Raw genomic sequence first — 24,090 nt, 5'->3', positions numbered from 1 at the left:
TAAATTTGCACATTCATGTTATCAATCACATCAGATTTCCTGTTTTCTTGGCAGGAAATTTGTACTTTGTGCTTTAAACACATTTTAGACCATGCTCTTAATACATCAACTCAATTGGACTATGGCCCTTTTAAAAATAGCCTCATTGTAAAATAAAAAACATGATTTAAAAAAAAGCCCATTAGTTTACATTTAGTTACATTTATTGCTAAAATGCATTGTTGGACCTATATTTTTATATTGTTTCTAAATAATGGTTATGGTTATTTTTAAGGTTTCTTAGGTTTGTCAAAATTACCAAAAACAGTCTAATATACTCAAGCACTTCAATATACAGTCATTGGCCACTTTATTAGGTACACCTCTTCTACTGCTCATAATACAAATATCTAATCAGGAAGGAAACAGTAACTCAAATAACCACTTGTTGCAACGGAGGTATGAAGAATATCATCTTAACACACACACACACACACACACACAAAACACAACTTGAAGCAGAGAAAAGGAAACTGAGGCTACACTTCACAAGGCCTCAACTATATTGGACAATAGTAGATTGGTTGCCTGGTCTGATGAGTCTGGACCAAATAAGCAGCGTTTAAATACCACAGCCTGCCGTTGTTTTCTTGCTGACCATGTCCATTCCTTCATGGCCCCAGTGTATCCATCTTCTGGTGTCTACTTCCAGCAGGTTATCACACTTGTCACAAAGTTAAAATCATCTCAGACTGGTTTCTTAAACACTACAATGAGTTTACTGGACTCAAACAGCCTCTACAGTCACCAGATATCAATCCAATAGTCTTTTCTAAAAGCAAAAGGGGGTCCAAATATGTTCTAGCAAGGCGTACGTAAGAAAGTGGTTGGTAAGTGTAAAGTCCTATGAATGACAGAAGAACAGCGTCCTCTAATGTTCGCACAGGTAAACTGCCTGGGTAAGGCACCGCCACTGCCCTATAGCAGGGGGCTCAAACTCGTATCGGTGAGGGACGCGGCCCTGCTTGTGTATTATATTCAAATTTAGTTTCTCTAATAAACACATATATATATAGAAAACAGTTAACCAGCTAAGAAGGCTTCCAGTATTTAACCTCATGGTTTTTAATCTCCAGTATTTGTAGCAAACATGACGCAAAGTGCTAATTTGTGATTTTAAAAGGTAATTGTAGGTGTATGTCCTTCACAGAGAGTCAGGCTATTTATTCTAAACTGTTAGCTGCAGCTTCCAAAAATGTCCGACTTTAAGGCTTCATGCAAGAAATCTGCCTCGCCATATGTGGAAAAGCTAGAACATATGCTCGGCTCAGAAAGATAATTCAAAATAGTACATTTAAAGTTCCTGTGGCACAACAAATAAACAAGTGATGTGGTGAAGAAACTAAGTGATGTAATGTCAAAACTGACCTTCTCAGTGGAGCTATTTTTGTCTTTGACATAGATACTCAGGTCTATGGCCAATGTAGAAAACAGCAGATGCTCCGGCCACGGGGGGTCAATACAGGGATTTGTCGAATGGATACTCCTTCTGTTGCTTTTCTGCGCACGGCTAATGGCTGAAGGCAGATTCACAGGCACAGGGCCAGGCTTTACAAGCTGGTTTGATGTTCCAGTCCAGGGTGAATTTTATTAATGAGATAGAGTCCTAATTGTTCAATTCCCAGCAACTGACACTTTGATCTTGTAATTCGGTTCTTAGTGTCATAGGATTAGATTTTGAAGAGTTACTCTGATGTGATTATCAGTTTCTTTATTAATTCTCTTTCCTGCATAATTGCAGCAATACTTTCATACACACTTACAAACAGCAGTGGATGTCTGATGTCTGGCATCAAACCCTTTTTCTCATTTAAACCTGATAATATAATAATTACCACCGGACCTCTTCAGCCCCCTTATTTAGCGTGCAGGGGAAGACGATTTTCTTCAGCAATGAAGAGGGGCCACAAGCCAATAAGTTTGGAAACCTTAGACCAAGTTCTACAGATGGTCTTCACCTGCAAAATATAGGACAGGAGACAAAAAAATGGTCAAAATTAGACACTAAACTACTGCAAACTGATGGAAAATGACCACAGGGATTTGTAAATGACTACAAAAATATTAAAAAACTGCATCACTGAGTGACCAAAGACAGACACAAGACAAGTGCCAAAGTTTCATGGCTGCTTGGTTTACTTTTTTCCATCATGGAGTCTTGGTGCTATAGGAAGAATGGGGGGAAATTTTCATGTCTTTCCATTTAGTGAAGTCTATCACCAATTGAAAGGGACTTCATAGGAAAAAATCGTTGTTGTGATGATCGTTAATTCAGCGCCACGGTTATTTATGAGTTTCCAGGTAGTGACCATGTTTGACATGTCTGCCCTTCTTGTAGAAGTTATACATGTTGCTAAGGAAAGATTGCTAACACTTTATTTAATGGATTTATAATATCTAAATAAAGTAGCAAATTTCCTAGAAAGAGCTTTCTAAATGCGGTGCAAATTTCCGAGAAGAGCAAACTTTTGTTTGATATTTTTTGTTGAAAACATTTATAACCGGCAATAAATTGTAGTATAAATACAACCGAATTAATGTTTTTCTAAGTGCTCAATATAATTTGACTGTTAAATGGATGATTATCATTTACATATAATCACCATTCTTTCTCTGATATGCTGATTTCTTTGTTTTCCTTATTAAAATTCCGATTCTTTCTCTATTTGGATCTGTGCAGAGACTGAAACTTTAATTTAACCCCATCTTCAAAACAGAATGTACTGTTATTGAGCTATGAAGTGTTTTCTTTGTCCACCCCTTGTTCATCGGACCACAGGAGGATGGGACTCGAACGTAATAAGTATGTATAGTACCGGAAACCATGACATAATGATGCACGCCATACTTTTTCTCGTGACTAACCTGCTGTAGGTTGTCCGGAACTGGACTTCAGTCAGAATTCCCTGGGGCAAACCATCTGGACCAAACGGTTATTTCTATACATTCAGCAGCCTTTTCTCACACAGCACATATTGATAAACAGCATGAAAATGGTAAAACCACAAAAATACAGTTTATATGACTCATACTGAATTAAAAATTAAAAAAAGTACAAATTCACAGATCTCTGTAAATTATAACTCATTCTAGGTGGTGATTCTGTGATCAGGGCACAAAAAAACTCAAAAACAATCTGTTTTTGGATAAAATATCCATGTCTTTAATGTTTTTATGGATACTGCTTTCCATACTTGGACAAAATAGAACAGTTCTGTACTGAAGTAGATGTGATGTGCGACAAACTAACAGATTTAACTTTACATACATCCCTTGGCACATATGCTAAAAATGTTAGTAAAATTATTTTTCAAGTACTCATTGAGTTTTTCAAGTACTAATTTGCCTCCGCCATCATTTAAACGTCCCTCTTTGTAAGCAAGAACTCGAGAAGCCTGTTTCTGCTAGTGCATCATGATTTAGTCCTAAAAGTAATACAGTACTTGCATAATATGTACAGTTGTTGTTTTCTGGGTCACTTATTGTTAAAGTCAAGTCAAAAGCAGAAAGAACCAAAATCATAACTATTATCATGTGCAAATAGTGCAGTCCATCGCAACAGGTCCATTTCCAGTTTCTCAGTAGATACCAAGCCAAACAATATGTACAACTTCTTTGACATTTGATTTTGTGTCCATTGTGAGTCACATTGTGAGGATTTCACAAAGTAAAAAGTCCACCTTCATTTAAGAGTGATCTTGACATTAAATCTTATCATCCTAACTCAGACAGTGGAACATTACTTTGGGGATCAAAGCTCTGTTATAGCTGTCAGAAATAAACTTAACGTGACATCACATCATGTCGCCTACAGAAACAATACACCATGAACACTAAAATAGGGCAATAAATCCAAGGGAATAGTATCTGAGGGTGGATTTTGCCTTTTCCATCAATCACGCACCCTCGGTCTTTTGTTGCATAATTGCCTGTGACTGACAACTAGCATTATCCATTGTCCAAACACAGAAAACCCGCTCCCATCTGCCACTGCAGACTGCTACTAAAAATAGTTTGAATGTACTGCTTGAACCAGATGTGAGTTTTGACGGCTCTGCATGCTTCATTTCTCAATATCTGATGTATTAGATAGTAGGTTCTGTGAAGCTTCACCATCCTTCTGGTCAAAATGAGTGGAGAGAGTAGTTTGTTCACCCGCAAACATGTCTGATAATCACAATCAATATTTACGGACCTAAAGTGTCATTTAATTATTATTATTTTAGGTTTTTTTGGTTTACAGAATTAATGATTTGGGGAAAACACTCCATTAGTTGAGCAAAGTTGATACTGTGTCTATGTTAAGTACGAAACTAGAGCCAGGAATTTGCCCAGTTTAATACAAAGGTTGGAAACAATAAAGGATCTAAAAAGGACTGTTTGAGTCCTAGAGTGAGTTTCTTGCTGGAACTAGTTTTTGACAAACAACAGTGTATCCCTCCGACCACTGCAACGTCTCTACTTGTTGCTTAGCAACATCACAACAACCACGGCTTTCCAAAATGTCTGTCAGGAAATAGTTTAAACCTTTATCACTGCAGTCCATTTTATAACAGTTCACTATGAATGTGAATGAAAGGAACAGTGTCCAATTTGTGGATTTTTGTTTCTTTGTCTTTGCCTTATCTGCTGATCTTTGCTGATCTTTGCAGTAATCAGCTCTCATGATACACAAAGACCGATGTTCCTCTCGTGTCTATGTTCAGGCAGGAGGCAGTTAGCATGATTCTATTATAAGTTTAAAATCTATCCAGAATATTCATCGTCGAAATACAAAACTGTCTTGTGGATATTTCAAATTAAAAGCCCGATGCACATGCATGGCAAAAGTGACTTGATTTGTCCTAAGAAGAATGACATTGTGGATATCTGCGACAGATGTCCAGCCGAGCCATTTAATCTTAAATCTGCTTACCCTCAAAGTTATGTAGCTATGTCATGATAAACAACTAACGCCTTTTGATCTGTGCTGGCTGCTGAGCCAATCACTAGAAGCCTGCAGGACGTCCCTCCATCTGGCTGTTGTTCAATAAGAGACAGTAACAGCACAGAGTCCCTGGACATGTAGCCTAATATGCAGACAGGAAACAGGGAAATAATAACTGTTATTGTATGTTAAGGCAATAAAATCTGCCCACGAGGACCTCTAGAGGTATTTCATGATTTCTGGAGAAAGCCAAGCTAAACCAGCAGCTAAGTCAATTATATTAATTAACATATCAGCAATTTAACCCAATAAGCTAATTTCCCTAGATTTGGACTTTTTCCTTTAATAGTGCAATAACTGGAGCTATCTGACAAGCACCTGGATGGCTGATGTGATGTGCTCTGACTCTGAAGCATCACATTAAAACTCCATGAAGCAGAACCTGCTGTAGACTGACCTTTTGGGGTCCTGCAGGGGTGGACAAAGTAAGAGAAACACCTTACTGTACTGTAACCCTGCAGCAAAGGTCAGGTTGTTGCAGCCCGTCGTGTTCATTTTTTGTTGAGACTGACAGAGCTGCTAATTTAGCCTGATGGTCATTTTTCCGGAAGTGATTTGTAGTGTCGTTAAACAAACCCATGTAAGTGTGTTTCAGTCAGTACCGGTGACTACTTGTGATTAATGTGTATTTGGGATATGTCGTGATTAAGAAAAAAAACAAAACAAAAAAAAAAAACGTTTCCACTTATGACATTATGTAATTCAGCAGTGTTTGTCACTGATGCACCAGCAGTTTGGGCAGACACAATAGCAGCGGCAGCTACACATGTGAGTCATATGAAGTTATCGTTATGCGTCGGGTCTTGTAAAGTTCTGACAATCACGATTTGTTGAAAGAATTTTCAGGGCAACGTTTGTGCCACATTAGTCACACATACTACTACACTGCAAACTACAACTTTAGGAAATAAGCCCTGAGTTGAATCAGCACCTCTGAGACTGTTAACGAAAACACAAAAACCGCTTCCTGCAGCGCTGTTGTGCAAAGATGTTTCAATTATTTTGTTTTGCCATTTTTTATTGTGCCATTATTCCATTTATGTGGCTCCTGCAGCACCTGCTCCCACTGTCCCCTATAGACACAAGTGTATACTGGACACCACATGTGCTGCGTAGTGACCCAGAAGACTCCTAACGTGTCTACATGACTCCTCAAACCACACAGGCTGCCTACAGTACTATACAGTATGTGCTTGTCCCTTTCGATTGTCCTACTGGTGGTTTACTGGGATTATAGCACCATAAACATCTCCTTGCATGTTTTTGCTGTGAGGGCTGCCAAGTATCTGTGATCAGCTTGGCAGTATAGATGTACTGTGCTATGCTGTATTGAAATCGGCTGTGTTGAAGGCTAGACGGAGCTGCGTCTCTTAAACACCCTGAACGGAGAGAGAATGTGTAGGCCCGTTGTTATGGAGCTTATGCTCGTGCACTGACGTGGACTGCAAACGCAGCCTGTTGATCCTGGCTCCACGTAGTGAGAACAGTTACTGTTCTGCTGCAAGTAAGCATCAGAGAACGTCAGCTCCTGAGGGCTCATGGTGGATACGGAGCCGTGCAGCTTGTCTTTGCTCCTGTACCACAGACAAGAGCAGATAGTCTGGAAATGCAGCACCTCAGTGTAGACACCTTTTAAATCTTTAGACTTTGTACTGTCGTCTGCTACAGGCGTGGAGGAGGTCGAGGCTGAGATTGGTAATAAACGAGCCACCTCTCCTCTGGGCTTACTGACAGATATCAGGGCCCTCTGTTTGGCGTCCCTCCACTCGTCCTCAGTGTTCATGGTCAGAAAGCGAAGCACCACCAGGTTTAGGAACGCTCCGATCACCGTCAGGCCCATCAGGATGTAAACAAAGCAGAAAGCCACATAGCGTGGGTCATTCTGCAGTGCATCATCCTTCTGCAGAGCCACATAGTCTCCAAATCCGATAGTAGTAAGAGTGATAAAGCAGTAGTAGTAGGCGTGGAGGAAGCTCCATCCCTCGCAGTGGGAGAACGCCGCAGCCCCCACGCACAGGGTGCTCATGCAGGAGAAGAAGCCCACCGTCACCATGTTTGCCATGGAGACCTCGGTTCGGCGCATCCCAAGGCACTTCTTAGCTTGGTGGAGCAGGTACCTGATGAACGTGTTGATCCTCTCTCCCAGGCTCTGGAACATGACCAGGGTGAGAGGGATCCCCAGGAGGGCGTAGAACATGCAGAACACTTTCCCTGAGTCGGTGCTGGGAGCCGCATGACCGTAACCTGAGCGAGAGCACATCAACATTTTACACCTGTGCACACGAAATCATAAACTGCACATTGGTTTGAGCTAAGTCACAGGTCGGAGCTAATCTTATTACATTATGTTGCTGCTTCATATAAATCCACAGAAAAGCTACAAAGGCACTAAATCCTGCAATTAATGGAAAACCCAGTCGCACTCTTCTGCTCGACGTTAGTGTTGTGAATTAACAGCTATTTATTTATAACTCCCACGCTGTTGTCAGCTGAGATGCTGAAAACTCTGGAAATAAATCGGATTACTTTCTTCACCTAAATTATACTGCAGTGGCCAAAACATGACAACAGATACTAAGTAAGTGACGCGTCCTTGTTGCTTCAGCGGTTTGGAAGTTTTAGCAAATGGAGAAGATGTTTCCATTTTCCCTTGTGCTTTTTTAGAGGCTGATTCTAATATTGTTTACAGTCATTTTAAAATTTGACTTTAATCATTGAAAAAAAAAGGTAGAAAAATAAATTGAAGGAAATTAAGTTTCTAAATATATGAAACTTTTATTTAATCTAGATTTGTATTTATGTAGTAATTCTAATCAAAATGATAATTTCTTGTTTAAACTCACTGAGTTCCGAACAAAGATCAATAATAAAATAATTCACAAAATTGTAAATATATAGAAATATGATTACACAACAGACATAACGTTTCATCGACACAGAGACAAGTTGCAATAAACCAGGAAACCAGAAAGTGTCTAAAACAGTCTAAGAGTCTATAGGACCTGAAATAATAACATGACGCTGAGTAAAGATAAAACTTCCTGAAAACATGTTTTAACTGTGAAACAGACAAAAAATAAAAAAATTAAAATACAATTTTAACATACAATAGTATACTATAATGGAAAGCTATACAAATATTACATAGTCGAGCTCTGAAAATCAGTCAGTGTATAGAAATATAAAATCTGCATTAACGTGAAAAAGAAAGACATTTGCAGAGTTTTTCTTTTGGTTTTGTATTTCTCATGGTATCTTTGCAGGGCTATAGGCAGATGATATTATAGATTATGATTTTGGTCCACAGATCCCCCAAAAGGACACAATCAAATCAGCCCCCCAACAACCTCCACAGTTTTTACAATATTGTCTAACAGCGTCCTGTTTTACACTCATCTGTGTTTTCTTTGTCATTTTCTAAAAAAACTTTTCTTGTTTCATTATTTGTAATATTGGGATTAGCTGTATAAACTACACTTCAAACCACAGTGGAATACACAGAAATCTATTCAGTATTATTTGAAGACAAGTGCTCATATTGTGGCGAAGGTTTGCAATTTCTTTTTTTATCTAACTTTTCGAGGGGCAGCAGCATGTTTGTTCTGCTTCGTTTCTCACTCACCTTCATGTCACCTGCTCTCCCTGATCTGCGCTTTCTCTCCCTCAAATCTCTGAATGCACCCAAGTGGAAGAAGAAATATTATAAGGGAACAGGAGCTTCAGTTTGGTCATTATAATATCAAGAAAAACGGATATGTAGCACTTCCTGCTTCTGTAACCTGACTGCTCTTTCATTTATATAAATAAATGAAGGCTACAGCTGTATGCATAAAGTACACATTCAGTACAACACAAATTTATGACACCGGACTAACAAATGGCGTCTAATAAAGACATTAATGTTGCTAGCGCCTGTGTGCACCTTTGCTGGGCGCTGTGTGACTCTAACTAACATTAGTGATGGCTGATTGATGAGGCCCATTCCAGCATTCAGATTACAGGGGAGCCAAGGTGTTGCCTCTAGATCTGAACATGCAACAAGCTTCAACATAGTGACTGCAGTACCCCAGAAACTGAAGTATCATTTGAACCCTGCCCTGTTGTTTCCACTCAGTGTTTTATAAGTTCACAACCCCGGGTCCAGTGCAAAAGGACATATTGGTGTCGTTATCTTTCCTTGCATGTCTCAACAACTGATAGGAATCTTAGTGTTACACACAGCTGCATGGGTTAATGCACGGAATGATATTAATTGTCACAGCACTGGCACCAAAGGATTCAACCCACTAAATCCTTGAGCAACAGCTTGTACTGGTGTAGGACAACAGCTCTAATAGTGATTATTATTACATTTACTAGTGATTAATTTAGATGATGGATGTTTTGATGCCTGTTAAAGCAGAGGATAATATGCTTTTTTTTTAATGTTTTATATTTAGGAGTAAATTTTAAGCATATTTAAATATTGCCTTCTGTATTTGGGAACAACAGTGGGGGTTTTAGATTCTCAGACAGCAATTAGAGTGACCCCCCCCCCCCCCCCCCCCCCCTTCCCCACAGTAACTAAAATAATCTTCAAAGCCTGGTCTAATCTGTGTAATTGGATTCGTGACCTCAGTAGCCCCCAAATCCTGGCTACGGCCCTGCACTGAGCATCTCTGAGGAAAACGCATTTTTCAGCCTTAGTTCCATCGATAAACCGTGCGCGCTGCTCACCTATGGTCGTAATCACAGTGATGGCGAAATAAAATGACCCGGAAAATTTCCACTGGACCCCCGCTTTGTGAGGCTTGAGCTGCAAAACGACGTGTTCCAGCTCCTCGAAGTTCTCTTTGGTCAAGTTATATTTGCGCATGAGTTCGTACTTTCTGGCGTCGAGCTTCCTCTTGTGACTTTTCTCCTGTTTCGACTCCAGAGTCTCGAAGACCGCCGCTCCGACCACCAGGTAGGTGAGGATGCTGATGATGAGGGCGAGAGTCCGCGCGTTTTGTCTCTTCATGATAAGAAATCGGGATAATATTCAAGTGCAGGCGGGAGATGATACACTGCGACCTTCTCCTTACGCACTCCGGATCCAACAGAGGGGACTTTGGAGACGAAGCTGTTCTCTCGGCACCACCCCCACATAACAGTTGGGCTGCTACTGTATTTGGACTATTTGTCACCGACTTATATTTAGATTCTGCAGAAAAGAAACACAGGGCAATCCCACAGACTGTCAGTAGCGGCTTCCCGGAGTAGCAGCTCAAATCATAGAGTTCACCTTTCCGGAGCTTTTACGCACACGCATCTTTCCTCCCTGGGGCCAAAATAAAGACTCTCTCTTTTCTCATCAGTCCCCAACAGCACAGACGAGTGGTCCTGCCTACAATAAGGAGCCAGTAGCGTTGTCAAATATTACTTAGTAGGCTATATGATTCATGTGTTGGTTCACAGATAAAATATTTACCCAGCGCCTATTTAAACAGAAAAGCCCCACTGGCATCACAAGTTGTCTAGCAACCTAATGATAACCATCCTTTCCGTGAGTAAATATTTAATGGGCACATCCTTTTCATGGTGAGCAGGCTGCCGGATTCTTCAACTTTTCTCACAACCTCTAAAGAAAATAAATACGTTTTACTATGGAAATGAAGAAATTATTGTTTTTCAACTCAACAAATGGAGGAGATCATTTAAGAGGCAGCATACATACAGTAAAGTATATTTAGAGAACTGCTCCCTTATAAAGCTGGACCTGCCTATGCTGCTGTGAAAAGGTCCACAGATTTTACACACCATGGCCAATGAGGAGCCTAAAGGTTCGTTCTGAGATGAAAGAAAAATTACGAGAAACATATGTCCAGTGTTTATGGAGCTAAACCAATTTTCAATTGGTGCCTTTTTTTCCCCCTATCTAACTTTGTGGAAGCGCGGTAGCTCTCTTTTAAATTTAGAATGGATTTTTTGGAAATTTAGAAACACTAAACTAATTTCAATAAAATGCAGATTAAAAGTACAGTAGACCAGATGTTTCCTTGCAAACAAATCCAATTAGAAACCCCTAAAAATGTCCCTCGTGTGCAGCTGATTTAGATAGAATTATACAAATAAAATCACAAACGGATTAAATTCTACATTTTAGGAAATAAGATACATTTCCAGTCATTTTTTTTAAAAATCAAAAATGCCAAACTGTATTTGGTTTGAGCTTCTCAAAAGTGAGAATTTGGTGTTTATACCTCTGTTTTATTTTATTACAAATTCAGAAGTGTTGGGTTTTTAAAATGTTCACGAACATTTGTGGACATTTGTCACACTTTTCTGACATTTTTGAAATAATCACTAGAATTGTTAGTTGGAGCTCAGTGATTGCAGTTATGGGTCATTTCCAATCTTAGGTTAGTTTAAGGACACAACTGCCATAAAGCAGTAATGCTTTAGATCATAACCTCTATCATTTCTAATACAATACAACTCACATTCCAGCTTTGTCCATACAGTATATTTGGAATGGCTTAGCTTTCTGCAAAGTTTTCACAATGACATACACACAGTCCTCCAGCATCACATTTTAATGGGACTAAACTGCAGGTTGGAGATGTTTGAGGGCTACAAAGAAAAGAAAAAAACTAGCAAAATAAAACACAGCGCTTTCACTGATAAAAAATAGGTACTATTACACACACCAGTTCCACGTATCTGGGTCTTTAGGATCAGGTGTGGCTGCAATTACATCACACTTTAGAAGATGCTGAACAGGGAGGGAGAAATGAGGTATTTGGTAGAGATCTTAGGGTCTCTGGGTTTCTACAAGGCCTCAAACTCATCAATCCTCTGCTTGGTGTTGCCCTGACGGATCTGTCTCAGGGTCTTGTACTTGTCACGGCCGGCTCGGACGTTCTCGGCATGGAGCAAATCGTTCTGGGTCTTCTTGTTCTCGACTTGGGATTCTTCCAGCTCTGAGCTCAGGGCCTGAGGAGCGAGCAAATTTCAGTTATTCAGGTGCAACGGTGTATTTTTACTAACTTAACCCAGTTTAGAGGAACAGTTGTCACCCAAATACAAACTATGATGCAAATGCAAAAAATTGATCCATTTTGTTTTGGTCCTGATGACATGACAAAACTACAAACAACTTCTGCCAAAATGAGCTTGTTTGACGCGGCCGAGACACCCGAACTCACCATCAGCTGCTTTTGCAGGCGCTCGTTCTTCTCGGCCTCGGTGAGCCGCTCCTCCTCTTGGCGGTGGTCGTTGATGCCCTGCGTCTGCAGCTCAGCGCTATATGTGCTGTTCTCTTCGCTGTGGTCGTGGTCGCTCTCGCTGTCCGAGGAGGACGAGGAGGAAGCAGCCGCTGGAGCGGCGTTAGTGGTCATTACATTGTGCAGCTCCTCTTTTGTCTTAAGCAGACTCTCTTCCACTTCTTTGGCCTGGAATGAGGTTTGACAGGGACATTAATCCAACAGTTTTACTAGACTTGGTATTTTAGGTACAGTCTTAAAATATTATAAGGGCAAAAGAAAAACTATGAGGAAGTTATGAGCTTATATGAACTAACTGAAGCTCACTTTGTCTATGAAATGAGCTGCAGTAAAAACTCTCCAAACATGCATCTAGAATAAATCTACTCCTTAGTGTAAAAGTTTGCTTAAAATGTCCTTACGTTGGAAAAGAAATAGCAAAAAAGACTAAAATAACCAATGCATTTTTCACTAACACAATATTTAATGCACATTCTGCTTGTTCCATTATCATCAGAAGTAACAAAAAGGGTCAAAGAGTGTATAAACGAAGGTTGTAGGAAAGTAATGAAAACTGTATCATTTGCAAAGGTTTGCATCCCCCTTGATAAACCCTCAAGGCAATTAACTAAAAAAATGTGTCTGATCTTTCACCAAGTGTGTTAAACTGGCACTTTAAATTTGCAAATGGGCCGATTTCCAGGGGGGAAAAAACAGCTTTCTTGAAGAGCTCAGAGTTTAAAAAAAAAAGCCTCCAGTTAATTCAAAAGGCAGCAAGATGACTGACTGGAATTGGGAAGAGTGATCATACTTCTCCTTCATTAGCTTCTTAAAACCCTCCTCCTTACATGCAAAGCACCTAATGGTCAAGCTCCATCACATCTAATCCTCATAGCACCATTTTATCCCAGTAGACCAGAATTAGAAGACACCGGGGTTTTTTTTTGGGGGGGGGGGGGGGGGCACAAATCAAAGACTCAGAGCAAACTCAGGAATAGCTTCAAAAGGAATAAGGTGAATATTTTACGATTGGCCGTCCCAGTCTCCAGACTGAAATATCATTGAAAATCTGTGGATTTATTTGAAGAAGGCTGTACGTGGCAGACAACCAAGCAATCTGGTAGACTTGGAACAATAATGCCATGAAGAATGGGCTAAAATTACACCTGATAGACAAGTGTTGCTCAGAGGGAAACCAAAGAGGTTGGAAGAGGTTATTTAGAGAATGGGGGGGACATATAAAGCGTTACGCAAACTCTTTCACTGATATAATACACTGATATATTTTTTTAATATACTTGACCATATTATTTACTACTGTTGATGAAGGAACAGTTGTACTGGCTGAATGGGCAAGTCGTGGTTTTACTCTTGTGCCATTTCAGCAAAAGGTGATGCAAAGTTTTGCCCGCAACTGTAAGAAGTACGGAGAGTTTTGACCGTCCCAGACTGTTTAATCATACACTCGGTCACAGTGTACAGATCACTCAGTCACTTGACCAACAAGAAACTCTACATGAGCCAGAAGTGAAACCTGCCTAAAACATCTACTGTCCCAGAAATAGCAAACTAGGTAAGGATGGATATCAGGGCCGTTCGATGTGCTGTAGTGAGATTTTCTGTTAAAACCATGTGACGTTAACATACAGGTGGAAAGTGCTGACATTTTTACAGTGTAAGCACCATGTGGAGCTGGACTCTGATCTTTTGTTTTATGACAACTTGCAGCTGTTCTTGTCTTTTCGATAATAGTTGTCAGCTCGGAAACAGCCGTGATTTTAGTTTTATTTATTTGCCATAGTCCTACGGTTATGCTGAAAGAGAAGAAAGAATCGGGTGCAATAAGGTCTCTATGGGAGGAAACTTTGAGAGAAAACATCCTAAATAACTATAGTCCACCATTTTGTTTTTGAGTGCAAACCCTCTTTCTGTGCAAAATTATCCATCGTACCTATTTCAACCAACAGCAGGTCATCGTCAAAATTTTAATTTTGATGCTGATACAGACTTGCTGTACCCTATATGTTGCTGTGCAAACAATCCAAGCAATCTCAGAAGCTCTCCGCTTAAAAGTATCTGTGTAAGAAAGGTCATCAAACCTTCATTCATGGTCTGGCCAGTACCATGGATTAATGAAGTGCACCCAAATTGCATATTTCACTGTAAATAAAGACCTTCTAGAGATATCTGCTGATCTTAACTCTGTTTATTTGGAAAGAAGACCCCTGGTTTGATTCACAGGTACCCATCGATAGTTATGTAATCTTTATAACCCGATATAAAATACAAGGCCATTTTAAATTATTAGAAACGTGCAACAGTTGTCAGCAATTACTGTAAAAATTCCCCTATAAGGACATATTTCTTTTTTTAATTACAGGTGATATTTACCTTATGATCTCTTTTTATACCAGCCTCCACAAGTGGATGTTCACAGGACGACTTAATAGTTTTTGATAAATAAGATCCCATCTGCATATAGCTACATGATGCTGATGTGCTGATTATAAAAGCTAAATATGTGGACTTAAAACTAAAGGGTTGTGTAGTTTGCTCTGCCATTAAATCGACAACATGTAAATTATACTAACAATAGCATGGAACTTGAAATCCATCCACCCTGCTCTGCGCCACCCTCTGTCTCCCTGCTCTGCAACAGCTCTGCTTTGCTATTTATGGCCCACCAGCCTCTGTGCAGCCCTTCAGATAGTTGTCATTATAAAATGAAATAAATACGTATGCAGTGAGCGGAAAGCAGGGAAATTCTCTCAGGCTCTGCTCTCAGTGCTGTTCTGAGAGTCTCGGTCAGATGATGCTTGGACAAGCTGACATTTTCCAGATAATCCCCGTGACCTCAAGGAGCGTGCGTGTGCTTTGATCGCGAGTTGGAAACTCACCTTGCAGTGCCATGACTCAGCCTCTTCCTCCTTAATTCTCTTGACCTCCTCCAGCACAGCGATCTTGGCGCTGTACTCGGCCAGTTCTGTAGCCTGAGGGGTGGAGGAACCAGCCATGTGGTCAAAAAAATGAAATAATCAATAACAATGTTAACAAGTTTTTAAAAACATTAAAAAGAATGGGAACATGTTCACGTCACCCACCTCAAGTTATCTTGAAACGCTGGCATTTTATGAGTTAATGGAGAAAAACGTCAAAAGACTGGAATTTATAATTTATTTAATATTGGTATAAATGTAGTAGTTTTAATTTCGGTACTTTTACCTAAAGGTAACACATCTGATTAGCACATTAAATATCACATAGGGAAATAAATATGCAACATGATGAAAAGGGTCTTAGTGTGAGAAAATGTTTTTTTGACTTTTCTCAACCCGTAGGAGAAATATAATCCTACAAAAGCAGAAAATCCCCCAGTGTTTACTCTAATCGTGGTTAAACTACTAATATGTGTTTATCCTGAAACCAAGAGCTTTATCAGCAATGACTGTTTTTCTATCACGACTTTGTCTCACGTGAAAGATTTTAATGCACTCACCAGCTGCTCCTGGCTCTTTATCTGCTCCTCAGCTTGCCTGGCCAGCTCCTCCTTGGCTATTATGGCCTCCATCCTCTCTGCCTCCAGCCGGGCCGCCTCCTGCTCCACCTTCTTCCTCTCCTCCTCAAGCCTCATGGCCCGGTCCAGCTGCTCCTGGAGCTCTGCAGGACAAAGTCGATGGAAAATAGGAACAATGTATCGAACACTTTATAGTGTCAAAATACAGGAAAAACTATTTAACAATTTAGGGTTTTTTTTGCTGCATTTATGTGCTTTTCTGCTTATAAACATTGTTGGCTTGTGGACACTGTGAAAATGAAGCAGTGTCTGCGTGTGACCCTTTATAATAACAGTTGTGAGCAGTTCATGTTCAAGTTAACGACTTTTAGAGACGTGAAAAATAAAATGTTAGAAAAAAACAGCAGAAGCAAAAAAGAAAAAAATGAAACATAATCTTGAGTGACCGAAATTACAACATTGTCTTGGGTTGATAATGTTGTCCTTGGTTTGTCCCGGTGGAAGGGTTTAAAATTGAAAGACTTTTGAATAACAGGGCAAGTTTTAGAAAGAGAGATGACATCACAATGCAATAGGACGGAAGACAGCACATCCTCTACACAGTCCAAACAGTCTTCACTGTTTTCAGCTGAATTTCCATCAAAAGTCTATTTCAGGGCCTTAGTCAGAGACAGACTAGAAGAATAACTGGAACATGTGGCACTGAACAAATGAATCTCCTAATTATATTTGTGATAAATCTTTGACTTTGTCAACACAGACAACTTCACCAGGCCAAATGTAAAAACTAAAACCTCATTTTGTGCAGAACGCAGCAACAGAAAATAGCAAAATGAAACTATAAAAATGATGGATGCTAGAACACACGGGCAACTTTAAGGTGGAATTACATGCATATGTACCGCAACGTAACGCAAAATGTAATTCTTTTCTCTGACAAATCAAACCTCTTTCGGTGCAAAGCAGCAGAGGGCAGCAAACCCATGTCAAGTTTAAGAAGCTCTTTTAACTAAATCCAATAACGTGTTGTCACAGTAGATGACTGCTAAAGCATGTGGTGAACGCAGCTTGTGACTCACCTTTTTCTGCTCGCTTGGTCGTCTCTTCAAACTGGTAGAGCTTCATCATCAGGTCCTGCTTTTCTTTCTCCATCTGCTGCTTCTCCTTCTCCATGGCCTCCCTCTTCTTCTTCTCACTCTCCAGCTGATCCCTAAGGAACATGTCATGATACTGTAAGACTCATTACGCTACTGTATGAAATCCTCATTCTCAGCCTGTGTGAAGCCACTGCAGCAACAACATGGGACCTATGGGCAATACCCCCTTGACCCACCTCTCCATCTTCTTCTGCAGCCGCTCCTCTTTGGCCTGGGCCTTCATCTGCTGAACCTCGATGCTGTCAGGCTTGCGGCGGCGCATGTACAGCTCGTGGTTGCCCATGCACAGCTGCAGAATGCGTTTGTTGACTCGGAGCCGTGGGGCGTAGAATATGAAGTCCTTGAAAAGAAACAAGAGAAAACACAGTTTCAGGGACAATTTACAATTTCAATCTAACCGAAACCAATATTTCAGCAGGTTTACATCCAACGCTCTTATTTTCCCAGCAACATGGTGGGATGGAGCTATAATTAACACAACTTTGCTGGTTTTAGCAAAAAAACTATATTACAGCCAAGTTTATTTGAAGCAACTTTCAACAACAAGGCAACTGAGAGGGTTTTTCGTAGGCGATAACATTTTTACAACAAGACATAAAAGAAACATTATTCAATGTGTCCGAGTTTTGTTGTCTCTGCACAGATGTTACAAAGTCTTCAGCCCAAAAAGTGCATTCAAAAATACAAAACATGTTATAAGCATTGGAGCATTTTTAAAAATACTCACAGGAGCTTTCTTGTCTATGGGCTTGATGATAAATTTCTTATCACTGAACGAAATGTTTCGGATTTCACTCCAGGGAAAACCAATCTTTGGAGACAGCCTGCAAGAAAAAGACAAGAAAAAGACATGAAAGGGACGTAATCCGACAAATTTAACAGCGGGTCGGTTTTAATAGTCACAATATTGACACGTGTCTGTTCATGTTGTAGTAGAATCATGTGAATTAGGTCAATGCCCTCTTAAGAGCAACAACCAACGGGACAAACGTGTTTTGTAAAACTTCTATTGACTGAGTGTGAGGGAAGCCAGCAGGTGTCAGCGACTGAGGTTTGACTGCTCGTGCGTTGCCCCATGTTTCGTGTCAAATTCCCATTAAAACACAACGCTGTGTCACTGTTCGGCGACTGACCTGTCATCCTTCTCGTAGATGTTGAGCCCCAGAGCGTCGACCCCCAACCACAGGTCTGTGCCCTTCTTGTTCTTGATCTCAAAGTAGTTGACGCCGTACATCTCCAGGTCCTGAGCGATCTTCAGGTACTCAATCATGGCCTCCTCCCTGCGCGGATTAATAAGCAAATGGAAAGTGAAAGAGAACACACAGACTTTTTATTCTAAAATCATTTACAGCTGAACAAATAAATTCATATTTTATTCAAATGAGTAAAACGGGGACGGCCGAGCTCTGTTGGTAAAGGCAGTTGTCCACTGACCAAAGGGTCAGGGGTTCGATCCCCGTGTTATGTATTATTTAAAAACTGTATTATTATGTAGTCTATTAAATGTATAAGTACCCACTAAAAATTCTACTTCAGTAAAAGTAAGTACATGATTTATATTTTGCTAAAAGTTCTTGACTATTATTTTTCTTTGCCCTTTCCTATGGACCAGTGCTCCTTTTTGGAGGACATTTTTTATTGGTCGTAGACATAAATGATGGTTCAAAATCTGATACTTTACTTTCGCTTTTATTTCTAAACTAATCATGTCAAGTGAGAAGAAGAGGTTGGCAATGCCAAGTTCAAGTTCAGTAAACCAGCAAGTAAAATTACTGAATACCAGTTCACTTTGAGTACTGCTAGTATGTCACATGAATCTTTTATAAAACTGGAAAAAGTGGTTTATTATCAAATGTGTAAAGTGACGTGATTGTAACGAAACCTTGATTAGAAATGTAGTGGAGTAAAACGTAGAGATATTCGTTTCTTTCCACCACTGTCTATAGTGTTATAGTAAGTAAGACCGAAGCCCAAAGAAGATCACTTTCCTGGTGGAGGATTTGTACTTTAGCATTTAAGATAAACCTTCAACTTGAGGGAGGAATTTGAAGTGTCACTTTTTAAATTTAGTTTTTATATTTATTTATTACTACATGTCATTTTATATTGAAACTTGTAAACAATTCATTCTAAAACCTAAAGTTTGCTAACACTAGTCACTATAAGCTACCAAAAACAGAGTTTTTAACAATGAACAATGAATTTGAATTTACATTCGTAACACTGCTAATTAATGCGACGTTGTCATTTCACATCATAGCGAACATCAGCCCTCACTTACTTCAGCATCGATCTATGCTCCTCGTGCCAACCGCTGATTCTTTCTTCCCACTGCTCCTTGGACAGTTTGTGTTGTTCCAGGACTCTAAGAGAGGCCGAGAAGTTATCAGAGACTGTAATCAGTCTGTGCACACATACAGAGCTAAATCAAACACATGCTGCATTGTCCTACGTGTGACATCGCGTAAGAAGTTGGTAGAACATTAGTTAATAATTGAGTAATTCATGAAGTAATCCAGCTGAATGATAACCAGTGGAAACATTATTTATTTATTTTCATATAAGTTAATGTTAAAATGCATCGTCTTCAGGATGTAATGTAGGGCCGGACAAATATTTGGCTTTGAAGGTTCTTTTGAGCTTCGTGTTTGTTCGCAGAGCAACGCAGAAAGTTAAGCACCAGAGCAGTGAGCAGCAGTTACAACAGGCTTCACACTTCCTCTGTTCAGCTTCTTACTCACCTTTTGGGCAGCAGGCGTTCGGAGGACAGATAACCCGGCTGGTGCGTTGACTTCTCAAACTCTCCGTACTTGGTCTGAATGGCGTAGGAAGCCAGAAGCACCGCAGACTCTGGAGGACAGTAGATCTCCTCACTCAGAATGTCCTCCTTCACTTGCAGGAAGAAAAGCTTCCGCGTGACGTCCTGGATGAGCTCCTCGGCCACGTCCTCTGGGTAAAACTTGACCCTCAGCTTGAACTGCAGGGGAGTTTCCTTCTTCACATCCTGAGCCATCACCTGAGACGAGCAAAGAACATTTGACCATGAGAAAGCAGTAGGGCGGAGTATGAGAGACAAAGTGTAGAGTCAAACACATGAGTCAAGCTCGTGATGTTTGTGAATTAATTTATTCTCTTGATTTTATGTGTTTTATTGCTGCGTTTATAAGAAAAACATTTGTCTCCCAGTGAATCTTCTAATTCGAGGAGCAAGAAAAGCAACCTTTTACCACAGCATAGATGGAGTGCAATAGTGGAGTGATAAAGAAATACGGTAAAGGCTGGAGGATGGCAGAGTAAGGATACAGTATAGATATATTTGAGTACAACCTATATAAGAATGAAACAGAATAAGAATAAGGTAATGATTCAGTGCAGTGAAAGATTAAATGCTTAGTGGTTAAAACCATTTCAGCAGGTTGAATGTGATGTAGGTCCATTTCGTGTTTTATAAACCAAGCTCAGTCTGTTTGTGAAGATTCTGTAGAGGTTTTTCTAGGTCTTCTTGAGACATGCAGTACGTCCTTTAATTCGGGATGGGACATGGAACAATAACAAAACAGTCACCTTCTTTTCAGAGTTCAGCCACGTGATGAATCCTTTGGAGTCGACAAACTGCAGCCCAAAGTACCAAGTCTCCCGCAGTCCAATGGTCCTGGCAACCTTTAAGACACGGAGGAGACACAGTAAGAGCGAGTAAAAAAAACTGCCATTTTTAGTCCACACAAATTCGCTACAGTACCAAAAGTCTATCTGTTACTTTTCTTTGATTTGTAGAAAATTCCCTTTGTCACACTTATTAAAAGGACACGTTAAGAATACAAGATAAATGACTGGTGGATAGCTTCAAAATTAAATTCTTAGAAATAGGATTATTGAAGTCTTTTCTCTTGTTAAATGTGTAAATTAGTTTAAAAAAGTGAATAATTAAAGTTACCAACAGCATCCACTTCAAAATTTATTAGAAATGGATTTCTTAGGGTATATACATTTTAGAGTATAGGTACATGCATTTTTTTTTTTTTTTGAATATTGCGTTTCTGCTACATCTATAGCCACAGATGGTTTTAATCCCCCCTGTGGCATCTGTCCCATCCTGAGCAGCAATAAGTGAATATACTGCAAAGACTCAGGAGCCCTTTATAATGCAGCTGCCTTTCTGTTAGGTGCAAAGATAATTAGACACAGTAAACTTCACACTGCAGGGTGGTGCTGTCCTTGTCCAGGACAAGTTAGTGATCATTTATTGTTGGGTGAGTAAGAGACATAAATATGTCAACGTCTCAGGCACAGAGGGGAGCGGCTTATCGATTATGCCTTTTTTAAAATATTTCTTGGAGGGTTTCAAAGGGTCTGTAGAGATACACAATGATCCTTTATCATCAATTCAGTTACAACCTGAATTTCGCAGTATAAACATGACCGGAGAGAGTTGCGATTTTTACGAATAAAATGTGTCACTGCTGGAAAGTATTGTTTGTACCTCTGCATATAACATTTTATGTTCGATGTTTTAACTATGGTATGATGCAATCAAATACTTCACATTGGACCTGGACAAGTTGTTTGCAATAAAAACAACAGTAAGTTTCCTAATGCATTAAATAATTATGAAAAGGGTCCACTTAGCATGATGAATACCTTTAGTTTTGATAACTGAAGTGCATAGTAATGACACATTTTGGTAAACACACTTTAAATTCTGAAACTTAACTTTAAAGTATTTACACTTTGCTACTTTTACTTAAGAAAAGACTCTAAATACTTCATTAAGGTCTTAAGTAAATCCACTTGCCACGGTGGTTAAAGTAATATGATGAACTATTTACTGCCACGTGGATTATTCAACTAAATATAGATTACAAACGACGCAAGAACATGAAACATTTTTTCTCTGACATTTAAAAACAAGATTTGTTCATGACCAATTTTTTTAGGTTTTTATAGGGTTATGGAGCGTTCGTCATCTGGGTGTCTCATTATTGCCATTGTTTTTCTGCCATTTTTATAAAAGTACATTTCTGCCAAGAAAAGAAAAAGGAGCAAATATACAGAATAAGAAGCTTATGAACAGCCTTACTAAGGTACAATCGAGATACTAATTGACTTTGCAAGTTAAAATAACTAGAAACTAATAGTAAATTGGGGCTTTAACAAATTGTAAATATCAAGTCAAAAACTCACAGCATCTCGCTATTTTGACTTGTATCACATATATAAGAATCTATGGTGTAACTTCCTACTGCCAGATACTTGCAAAATGAAAGGAAGTGAATCAGGTGCTTCGGTATTTTTAGAATCGTTGCCATGTGATCGTAACATACGACTCCGTGCAAACTCTGGTGTGCAGACGTGCTTTGCATACTGTGACAAACAAACCTGATCAAAGAGCTGCTTCCCTGTGGTGTTGGGGTGGAAGGAAAACTCCAGCTCTGCATCCATCGTGGTGACGCGAACGTTGACCTGCAGCAAAAAGGAAAAACACTGTTTAGTCACATGATGTCACAGGATTTTCAGTTTCAGTGCAGGTACAACTCACTTTTGCCTGTATCCGCCTACATTTCCCTTTCGCCTGACATGAATGTGAGTGCATGTCTCACTTTTAACAGTGAGCGCACTGATGTTTGTTAATTACATTCTAATAAACTTCTTTAACGGTGAGAATAAGGCAGATAACCCAGTCAGTTGTGTGAAAAGATGTCTTAAATGTGGAGCTGTGAAGGGGATTGTTCATAAACCATAATTGCTTACTATCTCATTAGACTTTGAACTACCCTTGCAAGGTGCGACAAGGTTGCACATACGCAGATTAAAATGTCGGCCAAGTTGCCTTTAGACTGTATCACCGTTAGTAAGATCAACGTCTTTCATAACGAACACTTAGATTAAACTGGCACACACACACACACACCTGACTTTCAGCTGTTTGTAAAGTGAATTTCCCAGGAGACGTTCTATTTTATTCTCAGTGTTATCCACATTATATGAATGCACGACAACTACAGGACCCTGCCTGCAGGCCGGACTGGGCTCGCAGCAATTATGCAATGGTTTTATGAAGTTAACACTGGAGCACACCCCAGGTGTCATAAAGATAAACCCGCTGAAACTCAGGCAACAAAAACTGTAACATCGATTAACGAAACTTCGGTTTCTCAACGGCTTCCACTTTCCAGGCACATGCATAACGTCCTGCTGAGGCGTTCCTCTCTCTGCCAGCTGCCACAGCCTGACCTCTTCTCAAATCATTGACTGCAGAAGCTGTAATCCATGACAATCAATGAGTATGTTGCTCCACTGAACTTTTTTTGGACTGGATTGCACTTTTTGGCACCTTTTCTCTTTAACTTGTTCACATTTATGGCAACATTCAACTCTTGTTTCTGGCAAACACTCTTCGTGATAAAACTATTAACTCTATATGCTTAATGTCAGTCGGCCAAAAGCATCAGTATGAACACCATTTCAGTCTTAATCCACAATGCAGTCTGTCTTATCGGCTCTCCTAAACGTCGGTGCTGCACACCGACAGTAAGTAACCACAACTGAGTGCATTGAGGACTTGCGGTATATCGTACATTAAGTGTTTTTTTTATTATCGAAGATGAAAACAGATGAAAAGAGGCATAATAAAGCAGATAAACCATTCAGTCACATGCTGTCGCAAAACTACTGGCACTTCAGACTTAAGGTAATATCACGCACAGTCCACTTGTAGCCATGAAGTAGCATTTTTATCTGACCGGGAATGTGTGCACAACATGGGTCAAACTCTACATTTGGTTAATGAGTACAGGCCAAGAACGACTAGTGCCTCTTGGAAATAACAATAAAAAGTTAACCTACACGTACATCACTGAGCCTTCGCTTTGTGCCACCATAGATATTTCAACAAATCTTACACACACTGACACACAATACTAGTTTTGTCGATAAAAGCGTGACATTCTTACTGTTTTGGGCATCTTGGCTCTGGTTGGTGGACGAGCTCCTGCAGAACAAAGTGTTTCCCAGGCTGACTGAGGCTGCAGTGGCCGACTCGCAGCACAACCTCCACCTGATAAAGAGCGGCGCCCCGCTCTTGCTGGCAGACTCAAGGGCAGGGCTTGTGTCCTTTGAACTGGTCTGTAGATCACTCACACTGACATGGGAGGTTCAACTTGGTTGCTATCA

General features: G+C 39.9%; 2 protein-coding genes across 3 annotated transcripts; both read right to left on the bottom strand.

Moving 5' to 3' along the window:
- Nucleotides 1–609: 609 nt before the first annotated feature.
- Nucleotides 610–11,415, bottom strand: kcnk3b (potassium channel, subfamily K, member 3b). Of its 2 annotated transcripts, XR_010911027.1 has the most exons (3): nt 9,743–11,415; nt 2,905–7,270; nt 610–1,997 (listed from the first exon to the last, which is right to left on the bottom strand). XR_010911027.1 is itself a non-coding variant. In XM_067479756.1 (2 exons), exons 1-2 carry the CDS (start codon nt 10,023–10,025, stop codon nt 6,378–6,380), a joined length of 1,176 nt encoding a protein of 391 aa, XP_067335857.1. In that variant the 5' UTR covers nt 10,026–11,415; the 3' UTR covers nt 2,004–6,377. The 2 variants fall into 2 exon arrangements, 1 of the variants encoding a protein (XP_067335857.1); XM_067479756.1 differs by lacking the exon at nt 610–1,997 and having other exon boundaries at nt 2,004–7,270.
- Nucleotides 11,416–11,565: 150 nt separating this feature from the next.
- ezra (ezrin a) lies at nt 11,566–24,032 on the bottom strand. The gene is made up of 13 exons (XM_067479752.1): nt 23,871–24,032; nt 22,297–22,380; nt 20,485–20,580; nt 19,662–19,936; nt 19,202–19,285; nt 18,054–18,200; nt 17,648–17,744; nt 17,097–17,260; nt 16,843–16,973; nt 15,746–15,906; nt 15,147–15,239; nt 12,193–12,438; nt 11,566–11,980 (listed from the first exon to the last, which is right to left on the bottom strand). Exons 1-13 carry the CDS (start codon nt 23,880–23,882, stop codon nt 11,816–11,818), a joined length of 1,755 nt encoding a protein of 584 aa, XP_067335853.1. The 5' UTR covers nt 23,883–24,032; the 3' UTR covers nt 11,566–11,815.
- Nucleotides 24,033–24,090: the final 58 nt, after the last annotated feature.

The sequence above is a fragment of the Channa argus genome, chromosome 16, assembly GCF_033026475.1.
Source record: "Channa argus isolate prfri chromosome 16, Channa argus male v1.0, whole genome shotgun sequence".
In the NCBI taxonomy this organism is placed as follows: Eukaryota; Metazoa; Chordata; class Actinopteri; order Anabantiformes; family Channidae; genus Channa; species Channa argus.
This window is presented reverse-complemented; position numbering and strand designations above follow the sequence as displayed.